Raw genomic sequence first — 20,166 nt, 5'->3', positions numbered from 1 at the left:
AACTCACGATGGCTGTGTATGCTCATGCAATATGCTTCGTAGTACTGTGTGGAATCACTCTGCGATATGGTGTAGTGATGGATCACACCAGCATAACTCTCAATCATACGTGTTCGGAAAACTCGAGTGACCATAGCGCCAATTGCTCATATCGCGGTCTTACATCGGTTCCCCTGAATCTTTCACACGACGTGCGTTCCCTCAGCGTTTATAATAATAACATCTCTATGCTCCTCGACAAATCGTTCGTGAAGTATACACAGCTAGAAACTGTAGACGCTAGTTATAACTCCATCTACCTCATTGAGAATGAAACATTTCATGTTCTCCTGCTACTTAAGGTATTAATGCTCCATCACAACAATATCAGTGTCCTACCTATTTCCCTCCTGGAGAAGAATTGTCATCTATCCTCGTTAATCCTACATCATAATAGACTCAAGGGAATTCCTCGCATCTTTGGAAACAATCTGAAAACTAATCAATTTGCAGAAGATGGGGAGGATGCCTGCGGATGTAAGAATTTGTCACATTTTGATTTGGCTTCTAATAAAGTCAGATTACTAGAGAAGGGAGATTTTGTAGCTTTACGGAATTGCTCCTTTGATAGATTCAACTTGAATTATAACGATATAAGGAATCTATCTCGAGCCGTTTTTACGGATCTATCAGCGGTTCACTTGCTCATCAATTCTATATCATTGGCTGAATTCCACGCCGAGTCCTTTCTGGAGAACAAGGCAATAGTAAAGGCGACCATAACCAGGTCGGGCATAAGATCTCTTGTACCCATGAATACATCGGAAATACCAAGATATCTTTTTCCAGGTTTAACAAAACTTTATCTACGAAGCAACAAATTGATAACTATTCCAAAGTACGCCCTGGATGGTTTCGAAGACCTCCAGGTACTAGGAATTGGATCCAATTGTTTATCTAGTCTTCATAACGAGTCATTTTGTGGATTGAAGTCGCTGGTTAGATTGGAACTTTCTTATAACAAAATTAAGTCGCTTCCACGAGGAACATTTGCTTGCGCCGAAAAGCTTGAGAGCATTGATTTATCACACAACTACCTTTCTGTATTAGATCCTCAATGGTTCGATGGAAGCCACAGTCTCAGCACTTTGACATTCTATCAAAGCAAAATTGAAAAAATCAAAACTATACCATGGAATGTAACAAATCTTCAGACTCTTATCTTAGCCAATAATAACCTTAACTCCGTGAACAACAGTACGTTCGTTGGGTTAAAACATCTAAATTTACTTGATTTCACGTTGAATAAGTTTCTCGATATATCCGTTGATGCCTTTAATGAAACCGGTTCTTTAGAAAAGATCATTATGACAGATTTAGCCGAATTCACCATGACAGGTTCTTTCAGAAACATGCATCAATTAGTATTCCTCGATATGTCCTATCTTGGTAGTCGCTTAGAAATTACTTCCCGTGGCCAATTTAGTCATACGTCTGCGCTGAGAACTTTAAACTTATCCAGCACTAAAATCAACGCCGAAGATCTAGTCCAATTTACAAGCAGTACATCACTGTTTTCAGGATTGGTCTCGTTGCACACCCTTAAACTGCAAAAAAACTTATTCAATGATTTCCACCACGTTCCTAACGCATTTACCACACTTTGGAATCTTTGTGAGCTAGATCTGTTTAACTGTCGCATACAACAAATTGACTCAGGGATATTTAGGAATCTTACGTCACTAAAAGTTCTCTCGCTAGGCTTTAACTCGATTAGAATCATTCCCGAGAAAGCTTTTCAGGATTTACAGAATTTACGTACCCTGAAACTAAATCATAACTTTATTACAGTTATCGAGAAGCGATTGTTTTCCAGAACTCCCAGTCTCCAGGAGTTATTACTCCATGATAATCAAATCTCCACGATAGATCCTTTCACCCTAATACCAACAAGTCTTAATGTGTTAGTCATTGCGAACAATCCCTTCACATGTACCTGCCAACTTGCGTGGTTCAGGGAATGGCTGGACAAGGTGAATACAAAAATCTATCTAAGAAATGCGACTCGTTGCTCTAGTACTTCCTTCAAATCGCTAAGAAATCAAACTATCTGGTCGTTCCATCCTAAAGATTACTGCGGAGTCAATATTTACCTTATTGTAGGTGTATCTTTGGCAATCGTGACCGTTCTGTCGCTAAGTGTCCTCGTGTACCAAAAGCGATGGTGGCTAAACCACAAACTATTTCTCTTAAAGTTGGCCATCCTTGGGTATCAAGAAATCATTGAAAATCAAGGTCCTGAGGATTACGAATATCAGCTTAACCTCATGTTCCGTGAAGATGATGAGTGGTGGATCGACGATTGCATGAAGCCATTCCTGCAGGAGAGCATGCCACATCTGGAGCACATCGTTTTTGGGGATAGTGGCCTTCATCCAGGGTCTTTCTACTTAAACGCCATCTACGACGTCATCGAGAACAGCTACAAGACGGTCTTGTTGCTTAGCAACAAGTCAGTGGAGGATGCCTGGTTCATGACCAAACTCCGTATGGCCGTGGAGCATATGAATGACACCAAGTTGGAGAAGGTCATCGTCATATTCTTAGAGGACATCGATGATGACCACCTACCGTATCTTGTACGGCTGTTGCTGAGTCGGAACAAACCTTACTTGCTGTGGGTGGACGATGATGAAGATGGACAAGAACTCTTCTGGGCAAAGTTTGAGAAGAGCATGAGGGCTAACAGGGAAATGAATAATGTGATTCCAGTTTAGTATTGGTCTTACAAACGTGGCTTCTAATACATTTTAATAATAATAATAATAATACATATGATTTATAAGGCGCCAAATCCACTTGACAGTCAAATGCTCAAGGCGCAGCTTGTGCAAAAGATGAAATACATACATGATACATTTATACAAAGTGCGATAGGAAAGGTACAGACATGAAAGGTAATGGTAATCAATAATAAGCTAAATTAAACAGATATTTCTTAAGATTGCTTTTTAACACTACAGCAGAACTGCTATTCTTAACCCATTGAGGGAGAGTATTCCATAACGAAGGCCCAGCATGAGCGAAGGTTCGCTCCCCCACTTTGTTTTAACCCTAGGAGTAACAAGTAAGCCAGAGCGCGTGTCATGACTGGTACTTGCGTCGAAATTAGTATATATACATGTAGACGAATCCGACGTGCCATGTTTCTTTACAATTATGTTTGTCCCATTCTAATTCATTCTATGTCAAAACTTGAACACATATTGTTCCGGTTGTCTCATTTTAGCCAGCACAAACGTAGCTAGTTCGCGCATATAGCAGACGGCAATCGGCGGATCAGACGACACTTGATAGTGATTTTGTATGTGAGATTGCTTTGCTAAAAATAAAATACAAGAACCTTTTCCATATCTTTAAACTATCATTGATATCTGATAATTAAACAGTTAGTAAAATAAACAAAACAAATTACATAATACAATGAAATACTTGACTGAAAATAGGGGAGTTGATGTGTTGCACAATTGCACCCCTCTGTTAATAATCGAATAGTCCATGGTGTTCATGAATATTCATGTTTTTGCTTACCTCGGCAAAATGCTTGCCTATACTAAATAGAAAAAATTACAGTTATGGCAACTGCTGTTAAAGTAGTAACATTGCGAGACAAACGAATAACTACCGATATTATTTTCGATACTATATCCGACCGCAATGAGTAATATATTTAGCACAATAGGTGTTATTTACAGAAAACTTTACTCTCTTATAGTTTTATAATGATGCACTTGGTACTTTATCGCATAAAAAATGTTGTTATAGCCGTTGTTTTTAATAAAGATCTTCTTACATTGAATAATGCTCAAGTAATTATTTGTGACGCTTGTAAATTTGTAAATATGAACGCCTCGTCTGGGCTTCAAAATTTAATTTAAATCTCAACTCGAATTGCAGATAATAGCAAAAATATATTACTAATATGAAAGATAATTGGTACTACAAAATCGGAGAATAGCGTTGACAAGAGCCATACTAAAGCTTTTCGACTTGCACTTATCAGAGTAAAACGCAAGAATGAAACAAAAAGCCAAAATCAATCAATATAAACGGAAACTAAAAGAAACAAGTTTCCGTTTATATTGATCAATTTCGGCTTTCTGTTTCATTCTTGCGTTTTGCTCTGATGAGTGCAAGTCGAAAAGCTTTAGTATGGTTCCTTTCAATGCTATTCTCCGATTTACTAATATGACAATGCCCGAGTAGAACTATATGTACTGGCATTGCAGATCTATTATTTTTGTCGTTTCATTGCATATTTTTGTAATATAATCAAAAATTGTATTATGTTTTGCATGAGAAATAAAATCATTTGAATCATCGAATCATTATCGTTATTTGAGTTAGTTAAATACTTTAAGAATAGTAACCTAATAATCTCATGTTCGTAAAATCATCAATAAATCTGACAATGCATTGAGATGGGGGTTAAATAATATAGATTGGTCATGTTTGTATATGTATTACAATCCAGAACCAATATATAATGTTTTTAAATCTAGTGTTGAGTAGATTATAAAATAAATATTTACCTCTTGTACCTAATAAATATAAAAGAAGTGGATATTTATTATGGAGTATTAGGAAGAAAAATCAATTGTATGAAATATTTATTCGCAATAGATCTCATAGAAATGAATACAAGTTTAAATCATACCGAAATAAGGTGAATAATTTATTATAGCAAAACAGAGATATTATTGTGCTCAATTTGGGGAAATAGAAAGTAATGTAAAGAGTACATGGAAAATTATGAATATTTCATTGAACAAAAGAATCCCTCAATGCCTTTGTATTTTGTAAATAATGGGTTAATTGATACAGAATGAACAAACTATCGCAAATGAATTTATTTCTTATTCTATTTCTTGCTGTTCTACTTTCCATGTTAATAATGCTCGAATAGTTACGTTGTCCCATACTAATATTTGTGTGATCCTGTATCTAAAACATTATATTTTAATGCTATAACTGAAAGGAATTATTTGAAGTTTGTGAATTATCAAAAAACGCCTATTCGTGTGGATATGATAATATAAGTTGTAAAGTATTTAAACAAATAATTTAATCGATAACTAAACCTTTGTAATATCTTTAAAACAAAATCATCAAGTTCTATTTTTCCTAGTAAATTAAAGATTGCAATAATTATACCTGTCCATAAAAACGATGATTGTCTTTTATTCAAAAATTATCTACCGATATCTTTATTGCCTTGTTTATCAAAACTATTGGAAAAATGTGTTTATAATCGTTCAAATAATTGTCTTTCTGAAAATTATGTACTTTCTGATTGTCAATTTGATTTTAGAAAACAAAATTATACAACCCATGCTTTAATTGATTTACAAGATAAAATAAATTTAGCAATTGAATATAATATTGTTTTTATTAGAATATGTTCATGAATTTATCGAAAGCTTTCAATATTTTTGATCATTCAATTCTTTTGTAAAAATTGTATTCTTACGGAATACGTGGGATCCCATTAGAAATATAAAAAAATGTATTTACACAATCATCTCCAATAAACTATGTTTAAATATTCTATATTCGATTTCCGTTATGAAATGTGGAGTCCTCTAGGGTCTATCCTAGATACCTTGTCGTTCTTAATACATATTAATAATCTGGTTAAATCCTCTGAAAACCTAGAATGTTTTATGTACGCCGATGAAACACCTCTTATTTTGACTCAATTGGACACTAGTAATGTTGAAAGTAATGTTAATGAATAAGTGAATAACGTGGCTAAGTAGCTTAAAGCTAGTACATTAATTCTTATTTTGAACAAAACCAACTATTGTATATTTCATAATAAAAACCATACTACTTCAATTTTTTTAATAATAAGCCTATATCACTTAAAATTAATTATGTATGTATATCTAAGAAAATAGATGTTAATTTTCTTGGTAAATCTGTAGATATTTTGTTGGGATGCACATATTAATATTGTTATAAATAAAGAGACAAAATGTAAAGGTATACTGCATAAATTAAAGAAAAATTATGTAACTCTCTCGATATTAACTACACTATATAATTCAATCACATTGTCTTATTTCACATATTGTATAATTATTTGTGGAAATTCAAGTCAAATGAAAATGAACACTCTTTATAAGTTACAGAAAAATGCCCTTCGCATTGTTACAGAAGGTAGTTTAACATCTCATTCTGGTCCATTATTCTTCAGATTAAAGTGCTTGAATATTTTTTATTTGTTTATATATCACAAGGCATTAGTTGGCTTCATTTTTGTCTTTAATTGATTCTATGTATTAAATAGTTGCATTTTTTTCAATTAATAATGAAATTCAAGCTTATCATACTAGATTTTGTAATTTGTTTCATTTATGGATAGTAAAATCAACTTTTGCCCCAAAATCAGTTAGAAATGTTAAATATATAGTAATGTGAAGGCAGAGAAACTCGGGGAGTCGGAGGGTTAAGAAAAGGGTAGAAAGTGTCGCAAAGTAGAAGTGTTGTGTGGACATTGAAGAGAGAGAGAGAGAGGGGATCACTGAGAGCCCCTGAATATAGTGTTCTCGGACCGAGCCTACAATAAAGGTGCGCTGAATAATAGACTACGCTCACTTAGCGAATGATCGTCTTGATTGGGCATCAGTACATTTATGAGAGAAAAGGGTCTTAATTGTTTATTATTATAAATCAGAATAATGTTCTTGTAAAACTGTTTTACTCCTGGTTTCCTGTGCTTATTCTACCCTCTTATCAAACAAGGATATTAGATGACGCCGGACTGAACTATCTATAGTAAGTTGATAACAGCGATATGTTTTGGCTGATTTTCTAATAACGTGTGTTATAATTAGAGTATAAAGGTGTTTCTGATCTTACAAGTATAGTATAAACTACTATTCACATTGCATACACACAATGCATTCACAATGTTCCCATTCATACCGAAATATTGACACACACAAATCCATTTTTCTGTTCATTTGTTTAGAACACATTTTGTTAATCTAAAGTATTCAGTCACTGGTTTAATTTAATTAATATTTCCAATTTTTTTCTCAGCTTATTTTCACAAGGCAATAAATATTCTGCTTGGCATAAAGGAATTGAAAAGTAATGTTTATTTATGTCACATTTATACTACATCCATGTTATCTGTTCTTGTAATGTATCTGTCACGGGGGGTTGAGTGCAAGTATGAATCCTTTCTGTATTCTTCATTAAAATATTAGGAGATATTTATATTCAACAACCACACACCAACATGGAATGAGTTATTGAGAAAAGGAGAGGAGAGAGAGACAGAGAGGCAAAAATAAGAGGAATGTAAGTGGTGGAATGATGGAGAAAGACAGAGCATATGGGAGAGAGAGAAGGAGAGAGGAAAAACCAAGTCAATAATTATTTGATAATCAGGGGGGGGGGCCAAAGTTCAGATAGGGAAGTGCACTATTTTGTGTATCAGAGGTACAGTCATGTCACTTATTTGCACTTAATCAATCGAATCAGAGCAGTTTGGGTTTTCAAATCATGACCCTGCTTCCAAATGGTAGAACATATTCCTATACAATGTATGAACAAAGCAGTTTAGCTAGGACAGAGTCAAAGGAAGTTTTTAAAAGAAAAGATTAGCAAGTCGTGAGGAAGAATACAATAATCATATATTACGTAGTAATCGTCACAATATTTCTGTTATTAATAAGGAGACAATAGTAAAGCGATACACAGTGAATCAAATTTTCAATTGAACCACATATTTGTTAAATATAAGGAATAAACATTGGCAAGATATCAATTACATGTTTTAAAAAAAAAAAAAAAAATCTTCCATTTGCTAGAAGAAAAAAAGATACAAATGCAACTCAAAGGTTTGTAGGTAAAGTTTTTAGCTAATATTGAATTCGAACCTTCATTGATTCTTTCTTCTTTCTAAGGAACTATTAACTCACATTTTAGCCATTTTATGCCCACACCGAGTCCGACTCAATTTACTCCACTAGGAGTGTTAAGCCGTGTGTCTTCAGATGCAGATGTCTCCTCTAAGCATGGACCTATTACGGATGGACATTCAACGTGATTCCTTTTTTTGATCCAACGAGCCGTCTTCTGATTATGTGCATTTTAATGTGAATATTTAACTGTTTAAACAATAACGACTGCGTAAGCTCTTTCGGTCATTGACAAAAGAGCAGTTGCCCACTCTTGGGATTTGTTTAGATAGTTTGCTCTGTAAGAGTGTGTCTTAAATACAAACATTACCAATGGGGAGCAGCAAAGTGGAAAAGCAGACGATTGTGGTAATATGACATTTATTACTACTGATTCGCACACTTTCGCACGCACCAATGACATTATAAAACAATTATAAAGCCATGATCTTTAAAAGCTCTGTGCGTTGTAACTCTGGAATATTATGAGGAAATTTGGGGAAACGGGATTTAAAATCACAAACAACCCAAATATAAACTCTTTCTGGTAATATCAACAAGTTTTTCAAAATAAAACACATTACATGGAACAACAATTTTCTATTATAAACCAGAACTGCACATCGATTTCCCATGATTTAAAGACCGTCAATACTACTGGGCCAGAAGGGATAAGACCACACAGCGAGGTCACTGACATGTGGTTATCTCATTAACTCAGCTCTCAACTAACATAAGAAAAAGAGGATAATGGGGGACCAACAGGCACCGATTGGGAATTTTTCTATATAGAGGGAGCAAGTAGCTACAAGTAGGAAAGTTGGGCTTTAAAGGTATTACAAAGTTTTGGTATGGGGTCATGAATTTGGTTCAAATTAACACATAGGAAGCATGTGCGTTTTTACATTATTCATTGATCGTTGTCCCGGTTGAAATCGAGTCTAAAGTTATGAAATTATAAATAATAAACTATTTATGTTGTATAGCTCCCTCTCAAGGTCAAGATATCAATTTAGCTATGAAATAATGTTTCTTGACTATAAAAATCGACCGATTAGCTATTCCCGTTTGGAAATTATATATCACAACTACATATTCTGATATTTTCATGGTCGCAGCTACCATTGTACGGCCGTAGGCGCTATTTGAAATTTGTTTTAGTGTTTTAGGGGTTAATTTTTTGAGTGCTTATAATACATCCACAGGGGCATCCAAATATATAAAAATTGTAAAGATTCACTATCCACCCAATTTTCAAAATTTCCCAAAACTTTGTATTACCTTTATACGATTTTTTTTTTTAATAATTTTTTTTTTTAAAGAAAAAAACATGAAAAACAAACTGCTAAAATGATCTATTTCTGATATGAAAACAATTTTAAAAAACGCCGGCGGCCATCTTGAAAAATAGCCCGACTGTCAGGGAAAGTGTACCGGGCGGCCATTTTGAAAAAGGTTGTCAAGAACAACTGGAATGAAAGCGGATTGACAACTGTAAGTTTTAGTCCTTTGAAATTAATGATGTTATTCGTTGGTGATTCATCACATATTATTCTGCCATTTCCATCATAAAATTTTAAAGATGTTTTCTCTAAATATCACACAAAGTCTCTGCACTTGTGACAAATTGATTTTATGTATAAAATTTTGTTCCTTCAGCATTGACATAAAAAAAATCACTCAAGGTCCTCAAAGTCTATATTGAAATACCGCCACCTTGGGCCCGACTCATCCTACAGTCAAACAATGATAACATGGGACTTATTTGAGGTTATCCTGGAAACCTGGTATTTTAATTTAGGACATAAATGAAACAAAGAGTTTTCATGAGGTGAAATGAACGGAACAACTGATGCAAGAATTAATGTTCAACAATGGTCCCGTAGGCAGGGGCGGATCCAGCCGGCGGCAGGGGAGGGGGCCAATTCGTGGGAAAATATTTAGCGGCGAAACAGCCGGCCGATAATTCGCTCAGTGTGGGGGGGGGGGGTGGGTGGGGGGGGGGGGGGGGGGGGGGGGTAGTGAGCATTATTATTATTTTATTTATTTTGTTTTGCTCCCGAAAATTGGATAAATCGCGCTGGTCGATAATTTGTTCAGAAGGGGGGGGGGGGAGGGTTAGTGAGCACTAAAATTAACGTGTTTTTCGCCCTCGAAAATTTGAAAAATCGAACCCCCCCCCCCCTTGAGCGCCAAGGGAGGGGGCCCATCTCCAAAAAAAGGTAAAATTAACGTGTTTTTTGGCCTCGAAAATTTGAATAATTGAACCCCCCCCCCCTTGAGCGCCAGGGGAGGGGCCCATCTCCAAAAAAAGGTAAAAATTAACGTGTTTTTTGGCCTCGAAAATTTGAATAATTGAACCCCCCCCCCCCCCCTTGAGCGCCAGGGGAGGGGCCCATCTCCAAAAAAAGGTAAAAATTAACGTGTGTTTACAGGGTTTTTTTCAACAGGGGTGGGGGCACCCCTGGATCAGCCACTGCCCGTAGGGACCTTTGTGTATTGTTTATTTTGTTGGCTTAAATGCAGTCACAGTGTAAATTGCGGCGAATTCAAAGTCAGGAAAGATCTAGTTTCGTTTTCCTCTTGAAAACTCTGTCCATTCTTAAGAGTGAAACTCTCTTTACAACGCCGCGTAATACAATAGCATCTCAAACTATTGGCTCGCTACAAAGAGGACCTTTCTACTCAATCTGAAGGGTAAAACTTCCTCTAATCCAGAGTGAAATCTTTCATTGAATACATTTTTTAAAGGTCGAAAAGAGTCGTCAAATAAAGATTTCTAAAAGGAAAGAAGAAATCTGTTGTTAAAATGTTGAAATCGTAATATTCTCAATAAAAAATAATTCCCTGGTTTCCCTTACTTATTGCAACATAATATGGAGAAATTGTGAAAAATGTCTTCAAATCAATCTCCAAAAATACGAAATCCGGCAGCATGCAGAATCAATACCCCTTGTGATTCATCAGGAAGTCACAATCGTAAAAGCCTTGGACGGGATACACTTGAAAAGAAAAGAAAACAAAATACCATTAGAAAGATGTTCAAAATATGTTTAATTAATACTCAAGCAAAAAAAAAACTCGGCTATTAAAACATACCATTTTTATATAAAGGCGCTGTTTTGTGGAATTCTTTACCGTATGACACGGAGGTTGCATAGAATTTTGTTAAACGATTGGAAATTTGTAACTACTGTTGTACATGTATATTAATGAGTACTCGAATTCTTATTATTTATTACGGGGGTGTTTCATTCTGTGATGTTTGAGTTATAAATTGTTGTGTTATTGTTTAAAAGAAATCTTCTTCATTAACAATGTTTGATGTTTCCGTTTGGGTATTTTGAATTATTGTATCCTTCTGGTAGTTATTCGTGATGGAAAGCCTTATTCGTATCTGTGCTTTCTGATGTTGACTATGCAATCTCTTATTATATTTCGTTGCTATACAAGTTTTACAGGTTAGTGTATTTTCCCTCTCTTTACATTTGTTTTAATCTTTATACAATATTTCATACTTATTTTGAACTTTTACACTTTTAAACCTTTAAGCTTTTCGATTTGTCGAGGATTAATGTTTTGTATTTTATCGTTTGTTCTAAGATTGTATAATTTTTTTTTTTTTAGCCATCACTTGTTTTAATTTCTTTATTTTAACTACATGTATTAATATATCATTATTTATTATTAATTATTAAATGTTTTTCATTTTATCTACTTCTTTATGTTTGACACGACCCAACCAGAATCCAGTTTTGTCACCTTTTGGGCTTTTACCTTGTATGAATATATAAATTCAATTCAATTCAATTTAACAAACATACAGACGGTCAAAAGATAGCAATACAAAATAGAATTGTTACAAACCTAAGAAAACAAAGCAAAAAGTATTTTAAAAGAAAACAGAACATATCGTATTACACTCGACAAAAAATAGTACAGCAATATCATTCAAGACAGGATATCGGTCGTCGAAAGGCATTGATTATATCAAAACTTGAAATAAAAAATGGATCAAAGCCAAGAATATCAGCCACAAGCTGTAAAGTAACAGTTAAACATCGTTTCTTTAACTAATGAAATACATAAGCATAAAATCTATTTGATTAAATCAATGGGTGGTTTTTCTCCCCGAGATTTTCCTTTAAAGTGTCCTTCCTCTTGAAAACTAAGTATCACAGTTCCTTGTTTGCTCAATATTAAGCACCGTCATTTCCTTATCTATCACAGACCGCCCAATTAAAGTAATTGTATTGTATTTTTTTTTTAATGATCGTGTGATATAATTACCAAACTGATCACATGGCTTAACCAACGCTTCATTTCATGTTGCATCTCACGGTGTTTCACAATCTCGACTCTTGTCTCATTTTGAAATAATACCTGAACTTAAAGCATCTTTGACTCCGCTTTGACAGGATTTATTCCTAAAAAAATACACGCCAAGATGAGGGAAGAGGAAAAATGTTGATCAGGGTCATCAAAAAGAGAAAGGACGATTTGATGGGAACAATCATGAAACAATTCTGCTGATGAAGGATCTAATTTTAGACTAGCTTTAATTCTCTGCCGAGAACCGAGTCACTGGACTGTAATCTTACATAGGTGTATCATGTTCATAGATACTGCACATTTGGCGAAAGGAAATTAGATGCTTGTTTCAAAAGTCAAATAAAAATGACAAAGCTGGAAATGAGTCAATGAAATGGTATTACAGAGATTTGAGACTGAACAGCGCATATCCTATAGGACAAATACACGAAAAGAACACAGAGGGACAGTCAAGAGCACAGTTGTAGGAACTACTGACTTTTCATACCTGCGGATATCTCTCTGATGTAGTCCAGGACTTGGCCTATCGACCTTCTAGGGAAGCAAAAAAAAAGACCATCGAGTCGACTCTTGGATCAGCTTGGTAGGCCAAAGTTAGAAATGGTGCTTAAATCATTCTAATTTTTACATCAAGTTGTGATATTCTGGGTACGTGATACAAAAATACTTTCTTAGCGGTCCACTTAAAAAAACACATTTTGAGAAAGCATGAAACACGATTTATACAGCAATCAAAAAGACTTTATCGTTCTACCGTGGATGTTTTCTTGTAAGATAGGCCTAGGTTTCATTTTAAGAACAAAAAGGCTGACTTATCGTAATCATCTTTAGGGACCGAGTACTCCTTCGATTTTCCTTCTGTTTTTCTCGCATCAATTCAGTATCAGTATCAGCGACCTGTTGGTTGGAACTCATGATGGCTGTGTACGCTCACGCAATAAACTTCGTAGTACTGTGTGGATTCACTTTGCTTTATGGTGTTGTGATGGATCACACCAGCAAAAATCTTAATCATACGTGCTCGGAAAACCCGAGTGACCATAGCGCCAATTGCTCATATCGCGGTCTTACATCGGTTCCCCGGAATCTTTCACACGACGTGCGTTCCCTCAACGTTTCTGATAATAACATCTTTATGCTCCTGGACAAATCTTTCGTGAACTATACACAGCTAGAAACTTTAGACGCTAGTTACAACTCCATGTACCTCATTGAGAATGAAACATTTCATGCTCTCCTGCTACTTAAGGTATTGATGCTCGATCACAACAATATCAGTGTCCTACCCATTTCCCTCCTGGAGAAGAATTGCCATCTATACTTGCTAAGCCTGTATCATAATAAACTCAAGCGAATTCCTCTCATCTTTGGAAACAATCTGCAAACCACTTACTCTGCAAAAAATGGGGAGGACGCATGCGGATGTAAGAATTTGTCACGTTTTTATTTGGCTTTTAATGAAGTCAGATTACTAGAGAAGGGAGATTTTGTAGCTTTACGGAATTGCTCCTTTGATAGATTTGACCTGAATCATAACGATATTAAGAGCCTCCCTCGTGCCGTATTCACGGATCTACCAGCAGTACATTTACTCATCAATTATATATCATTGGTTCAATTCCAGGCCGATTCCTTTCTGGGTAATAAGGCAATAATACAAGTGACCATAACCGCGTCAGGTATAAGATCTATTGTACCCATGAATACATCAGAAATACCAAGAGATCTTTTTCCTGGTATAACAAAACTTTATTTATCACGCAACGAATTGATAACTATTCCAAAGTATGCCCTGGATGGTTTCGAAAAACTCCAGGTACTAGACATTGGAAGAAATCTTTTATCAAGTCTTTATAACGGTTCATTTTGTGGATTGAAGTCGCTGATTAATTTGAATCTATCTGTAAACAAAATTACGTCGCTTCCACGAGGATCTTTTGCTTGCGCCGAAAAGCTTGAGAGCATTAATTTATCACTTAACGACATTGCTGTATTAGATCCTCAATGGTTCGACGGAAGCCACAGTCTCAGCACTTTGAGATTATATGAAAGCAACATTCATGATATCAAAAATATACCATGGAACACAACAAATCTTCAAACTCTTATCTTAGCCTTTAACAACCTTAATTCCGTGAATAACAATACGTTTGTTGGTTTAAAAAATCTGAAATGTCTTGATCTTACCAGGAATCATAATCTTGTCGATATATCCGTTGATGCGTTTGAAGAAACTAGTTCTTTAGAAAAGATCATAATGACAGATTTAGTCAAATTCACCATGACTGGTTCTTTCAGTAACATGCATCAACTAGTATTCCTAGATATGTCCTACCTTTCTAGTCGCTTAGAAATTAATTCCCGTGGCCAATTTAGTCATACGTCAGCGCTGAGGACTCTAAACTTATCCAGTACTTACATCAAAGCCGAAGATCTAGTCCAATTTAAAAGCAATGGATCACTGTTTTCAGGATTGGTCTCATTGCACACTCTTAAACTGCAAAAGAACTTATTCTATGATTTCCACCACGTTCCTAACGCATTTACCCCACTTTGGAATCTTCATGAGCTAGATCTGACTGACTGTCGAATACCACAAATTGACTCGGGGATATTTAGGAATCTCACGTCACTAACAGATCTCTTGTTGGCCAAAAACTTGATAAAAATCATTCCCGCAAAAGCTTTTCAGGATCTACAGAATTTACGTAACCTGAATCTAACATCTAACTATATTACAGTTATCGAGAAGCAATTATTTTCCAGAACATCCAGTCTCCAGTATCTATATCTCCAGAATAATCAAATCTCCACGATAGATTCTTTCACACTATTACCAACAAGTCTAAAGGTGTTAATCATTGCGAACAATCCTTTTACATGTACCTGCCAACTTGCATGGTTCAGGGAATGGCTGGACAAGGTGAATACGACAATTGATAAAAGAAGTGAAATTCGTTGCTCTAGTACTTCCTTCAAATCGCTAAGGAATCAAACTATCTGGTCCTTCCATCCTAAAGATTACTGCGGAGTCAATATCTATCTTATTGTAGGTGTATCTTTGGCAATCGTGACTGTTCTGTCTCTAAGTATCCTCACGTACCAAAAGCGATGGTGGCTGAACCACAAACTATTTCTCTTAAAGTTGGCCATCATTGGGTATCAAGAAATCACTGAAAATCAAGTTCCTGAGGACTACGAATATCAGCTTAACCTTATGTTTCGTGAAGATGATGAGTGGTGGATTAACGATTGCATGAAGCCATTCCTGCAGGGGAGGATGCCACACCTCGAGCACATCGTGTTTGGGGATAGTGGTCTTCATCCAGGGTCTTTCTACTTAAACGCCATCTATGACGTCATCGAGAACAGCTATAAGACGGTATTGTTGCTTAGCAACCAGTCAGTGGAGGATACCTGGTTCATGACCAAACTCCGTATGGCCGTGGAGCATATGAATGACACCAAGTTGGAGAAGGTCATCCTCATATTCTTAGAGGACATCGATGATGACAATCTACCGTATCTTGTAAGGCTGTTGCTGAGTCGGAACAAACCTTACTTGCTGTGGGTGTTTGATGATGAAGATGGACAAGAACTCTTCTGGGCAAAGTTTGAGAAGAACATGAGAGCTAACAGAGAAATGAATAATGTAATTCCAGTTTAGCACAGATCAAACAAACTAGGCTTCTTACAATTGTATGGAAGATCGCGTGTCATGGCGTGTGGCTGTAACTGGACATGCGTTGTATATAAACATGTAGGCTAATCCGATGTGACATTCGTCTTGACAATTATGTTTGTCTCATTTAAATTTAGTTCAATTAAAAACTGTGAGAACGCATGTAAGTTTTTCTACAAGGAGGTATTGCAAAGAGCTTACACCTTAACCCCCTCCCCTCCAAGATGATATTTTATTTGTGGAAATAAAATAGTTTGTTCTTTGTCAAGAATACAAAAGGAACTAGTAGGCTACCACCTCTGAGATGAGAAAAAACTCCCCAGAGAGAGAGAGAGAGAGAAAGATTATTATTATTAAAAAGGAAACAAAGAAAGACTGATGGGATAGAGGGCTGGGTGGCTGCTTCTTTCAAGTGTATTTAGTTGAATATTGAATATTACACAAAACCTTCCAAAGCCTCCCATTTTGTAAAATAAATTGAATTGTATGTGGGGGAGTGGAATTTCGAAACACGTATTGCAATATTGAATTGTACATGGTTTGTGTGTGACCTCAAATTCGCAGTGGGTCAGGTATAATCACTTCATGTTTCTAAAAAGACAATGTATATTGATTCGTAATCGGGATATCAAAGAATTCTCTATTGTTAACAAAGTTTAAAAGAGAAGAAGAAAGATACTGGTTGCGTATTACCATGGACCTATTACGAATGGACATTCATCGTTTTTTTTTAAAGATTTCATTGTGGTTGTCTCCGTCAATGTCGTCTCAATAACATTCCGTACATGTTTCTTCCCTTTGATCTCATGATGGTCACCGCCAATAAGCCGGGACAGAATCAAGATAGCGATTTTAAACATATTAATATACATGCGCAGAAGATAATAAACCGCTTAAATCATGGGAAATCGATGTGCAGTTCTGGTTAATAATTGGAAATTGTTGTTCCGTGTTCTGTGTTCTATTTTTGAAAAACATGTTGATATTACCAGATAGGTTTTGTTTGGATTGTTTGTGATTTAAAATCCCGTTTTCCCCAATTTCCGCATAATATTCCAGAGTTACAACGCAGAGGGCTTTTAAAGATTATGGCCTTCTAATTGTTTGATAAGGTCATGGGGGTGTGCGAAAGTGTGCAAATCAGTAATAATACATTTCATATCATATCACCAAAATCGTCTGCTTTTCAACTTTGCTGCTCCCCTTTGTGGATGTTTTTATTTAAGACACACTCTTAGAGAGCACACCATCCAAACAAAACCCAAGAGAGGGAAACTGCTCCTTTGTCAAAGCCCGAAAATGCTCACGCAGTCGTTATTGTTAAAACAGTTGAATGTTCTCATTAAGATGCACATAATCAGAAGGCGGTAACTATCATAGGATCAAAGAAAGAATCACGTTGAATGTCCATCCCTAATAGGTCCATGGTATTACCAAGCATACACATGTCTACTTACAGTCAGTCCGCAGCCGGTGCGAAAACCCTCTATTATATTTATTCAGCACATATTGAAGAGTTTACATGTCTTTAATGCTACGTAATGAGTAGTGCAGACGGTCTTTCCGATGGGCAGTTTTTGCCTTTATAAATTGTTCATTTCTCATGAAATTGGTCTTATTTTACAGATAAGACGTTGCACTCTCTATATTCTTATATGACAATCATGTTAAATATATTTGGGAACAGATATTTCGCCTAGAAAATGGGGCCGATAAATCCATCTAAAGAGTAGGGCTGATTTTCACATTGGAATCATTCTTGCGTCACGAAGATGTTATAATCAGCATAAAGCATAAATATCTTTCTTTACAATGATATCAAATTATTATATTTTACCAAGAAAAATCACGCGAATGTTCATGAATAATTGATAGAAGTAGTCAACTTTGCCGATGTGACAATAGAGCGTTATGATTAGCAGTCAGGTAAAAACAAACCATCAAACCAACCACCTTTATGCGTTATTCGTATACTTTCATGTTGAAGATGACGATAAAGGCGTATTCAACATTATGAACTATGATAAAAGTGCAGTTCTTGATATATGTCTTGATATATTTCCGTTATGTTGATGTTAATAAACAAAATTTATGACCTATCGAAAGCTTTCGATGCCTTTCAACTCAAGTAAACATCTGATATTAATGTTGTCTTTGAATTATTATAATTTTTCATTTATGATAAATATGGTCGTTTATGCTATGGTCAGATTACCCAAAAGTTGCCTGCTCGGCGGCCGAGCGGCGAGTTTTTAACCAATTCTGCCCGGCGGCTGCCCGGGCACCGCTCGTTTTTAGGGCATCGCTCGGTCGCCGCTGAAGTTTTAGCGCGGAGTTAAAATTTGGGCGGCGCCTGCTCACTTTTCACTCGCCGCCCAAAATACGCTCGGTGCCTGGGCGGTCGCTGCCCGGGCACCGACCTAATCGCTGGGCGATGCCAGCAGCGACCGAGCAGGCTACTGATCGGTCGGTCGCTGCTCTGATTTGTGACCATAGCTTTAATACTGTAATCGAAAGTCATGCAAAATGCGCTCTCGTGGAACTTTCTTAATCTTTCGAAACCATCCTTTATTGTCACTGACTATGCTGATGGATGTTTATCTCATGAATTGTTTCGGAGCTATTCACATCGACTTGTAAATAATTCACATAAATTTCTTTATGAACCCAAACCCATACGTGGGGTGTGGGGGAAGGGCAGGGGCAAAGGTTTTACTCGTAATCGATGGATGAAGTGCAAGAGATCAAGGCCATCAAATGACCGAGTTTTTTAATGTTGCTATCTATCTCTCGCTCTCTCTCTCTCTCTCTTTCTCTCTATCTATCTCTCACTCTCTATTTCGCTCGTTCGACCCTACCTTCTCTCTCTCTCTCTCTCTCTCTCTCTCTCTCTCTGCTCACCACCACCCCTCGCCCCTCTCTCTCTATCATTCACCTTCCTCTTTCTGTCTCTCGCTCTCTATTACCCCATTATGATTTGTGATGGGAGGGGGCGGTGGCGTCCCATCGCAGCAACTCCACTGAAATCATATCAAAAGTTGTAGTATAGTTTATTTCAGGGAACTTGATCTGAGTGAAGCAAGTGCATCTTGCATAAACAATTCATTTGTATCATATGATATTAAGGAACAGATCAAATTGATCGACTTCACGGAGAAAGATTCTTGTCAAATGAAATTTCTTGCAATGTAGACACCCAAATGAAATTTCAGATTTATTCAGTTTATTTCGATGACAATATTTTGTTGTATACAAAATTATGTACTTTTCAATCTCTATCTTTTACAATAAGAAATTAAATCATGAATTTAACATTTTAACATAAAATGTCATCTGTACTTGTATTGCACTAATATTCGTCTTGTTGTATAAAATTCTATTCCGTGTTTGTTTGACAGCAGTACAATATGTTGAATATCTATTTGTTAATTGTTATTACTATTTTCCGGTAAAACGAACATAAAAAAATGTCATTACGAATGCTAACAGAGGATGTTTTTGGTAATATATAATTTGAACAAATGCATTGCATTACACTTTATACAAAGAGAAAGAGAGATTATATAGCAATGTGAAATGTTGACAGACTGGGAGAGTCGGAGGGAAAGAAGAAAGATAAAAAGCGACGCAAAGAGAAAGTGCTGTGTGGACATGAGATATATATATATATATATATATAGAGAGAGAGAGAGAGAGAGAGAGAGAGAGAGAGAGAGAGAGAGAAATAGAGAGAGAGAGAGAGAGAGAGAGAGAGGGGGGGGGGAGGGGATCACTGAGAGCCCCTGAATATACTGTACTTGGACCGAGACTACAATAAAGGTGCGTTAAATAATCGACTACAATCACTAGGCAAATGAGTGTCTTATGTGGGTATCAGTATGAAAGGGAACATTTACGAGAGAAAAGGGTGCTATTTTTTTCATAATTATAAATCAGAGTAATTCTCTTGTAAAATTGTTTTCTGTGGTTATTCTTCTAGAAGGATATTAGACGACGACTAAACTGTCTATATTAAGTTGATAACAGCGATGTGTTCTGGCCTCTTTTTTTAATAACGTGTTATTATTATTGAATAAAAATGCTTCTGAGCCTACAATTATAATATTAAATACTATTTACATTGTAAACACACAATGCATTCACAATGTTCCCATTCATACCGAAACATTGCCTGCACACACACACATAAAAACACGTTTC

The 20,166-nt window shown here is 36.0% G+C and overlaps 1 protein-coding gene across 1 annotated transcript; it reads left to right on the top strand.

Annotated features, from left to right (window-relative positions):
- The first annotated feature begins 12,651 nt into the window (after positions 1-12,651).
- LOC105444096 (protein slit-like) lies at positions 12,652-16,667 on the top strand. The gene has a single exon (XM_030991637.1). It carries the CDS (start codon positions 13,198-13,200, stop codon positions 15,949-15,951), a length of 2,754 nt encoding a protein of 917 aa, XP_030847497.1. The 5' UTR covers positions 12,652-13,197; the 3' UTR covers positions 15,952-16,667.
- Positions 16,668-20,166: the final 3,499 nt, after the last annotated feature.

Source organism: Strongylocentrotus purpuratus, unplaced genomic scaffold (assembly GCF_000002235.5).
Source record: "Strongylocentrotus purpuratus isolate Spur 01 unplaced genomic scaffold, Spur_5.0 spur5_scaffold_2, whole genome shotgun sequence".
NCBI lineage: Eukaryota > Metazoa > Echinodermata > Echinoidea > Camarodonta > Strongylocentrotidae > Strongylocentrotus > Strongylocentrotus purpuratus.
This window is presented reverse-complemented; position numbering and strand designations above follow the sequence as displayed.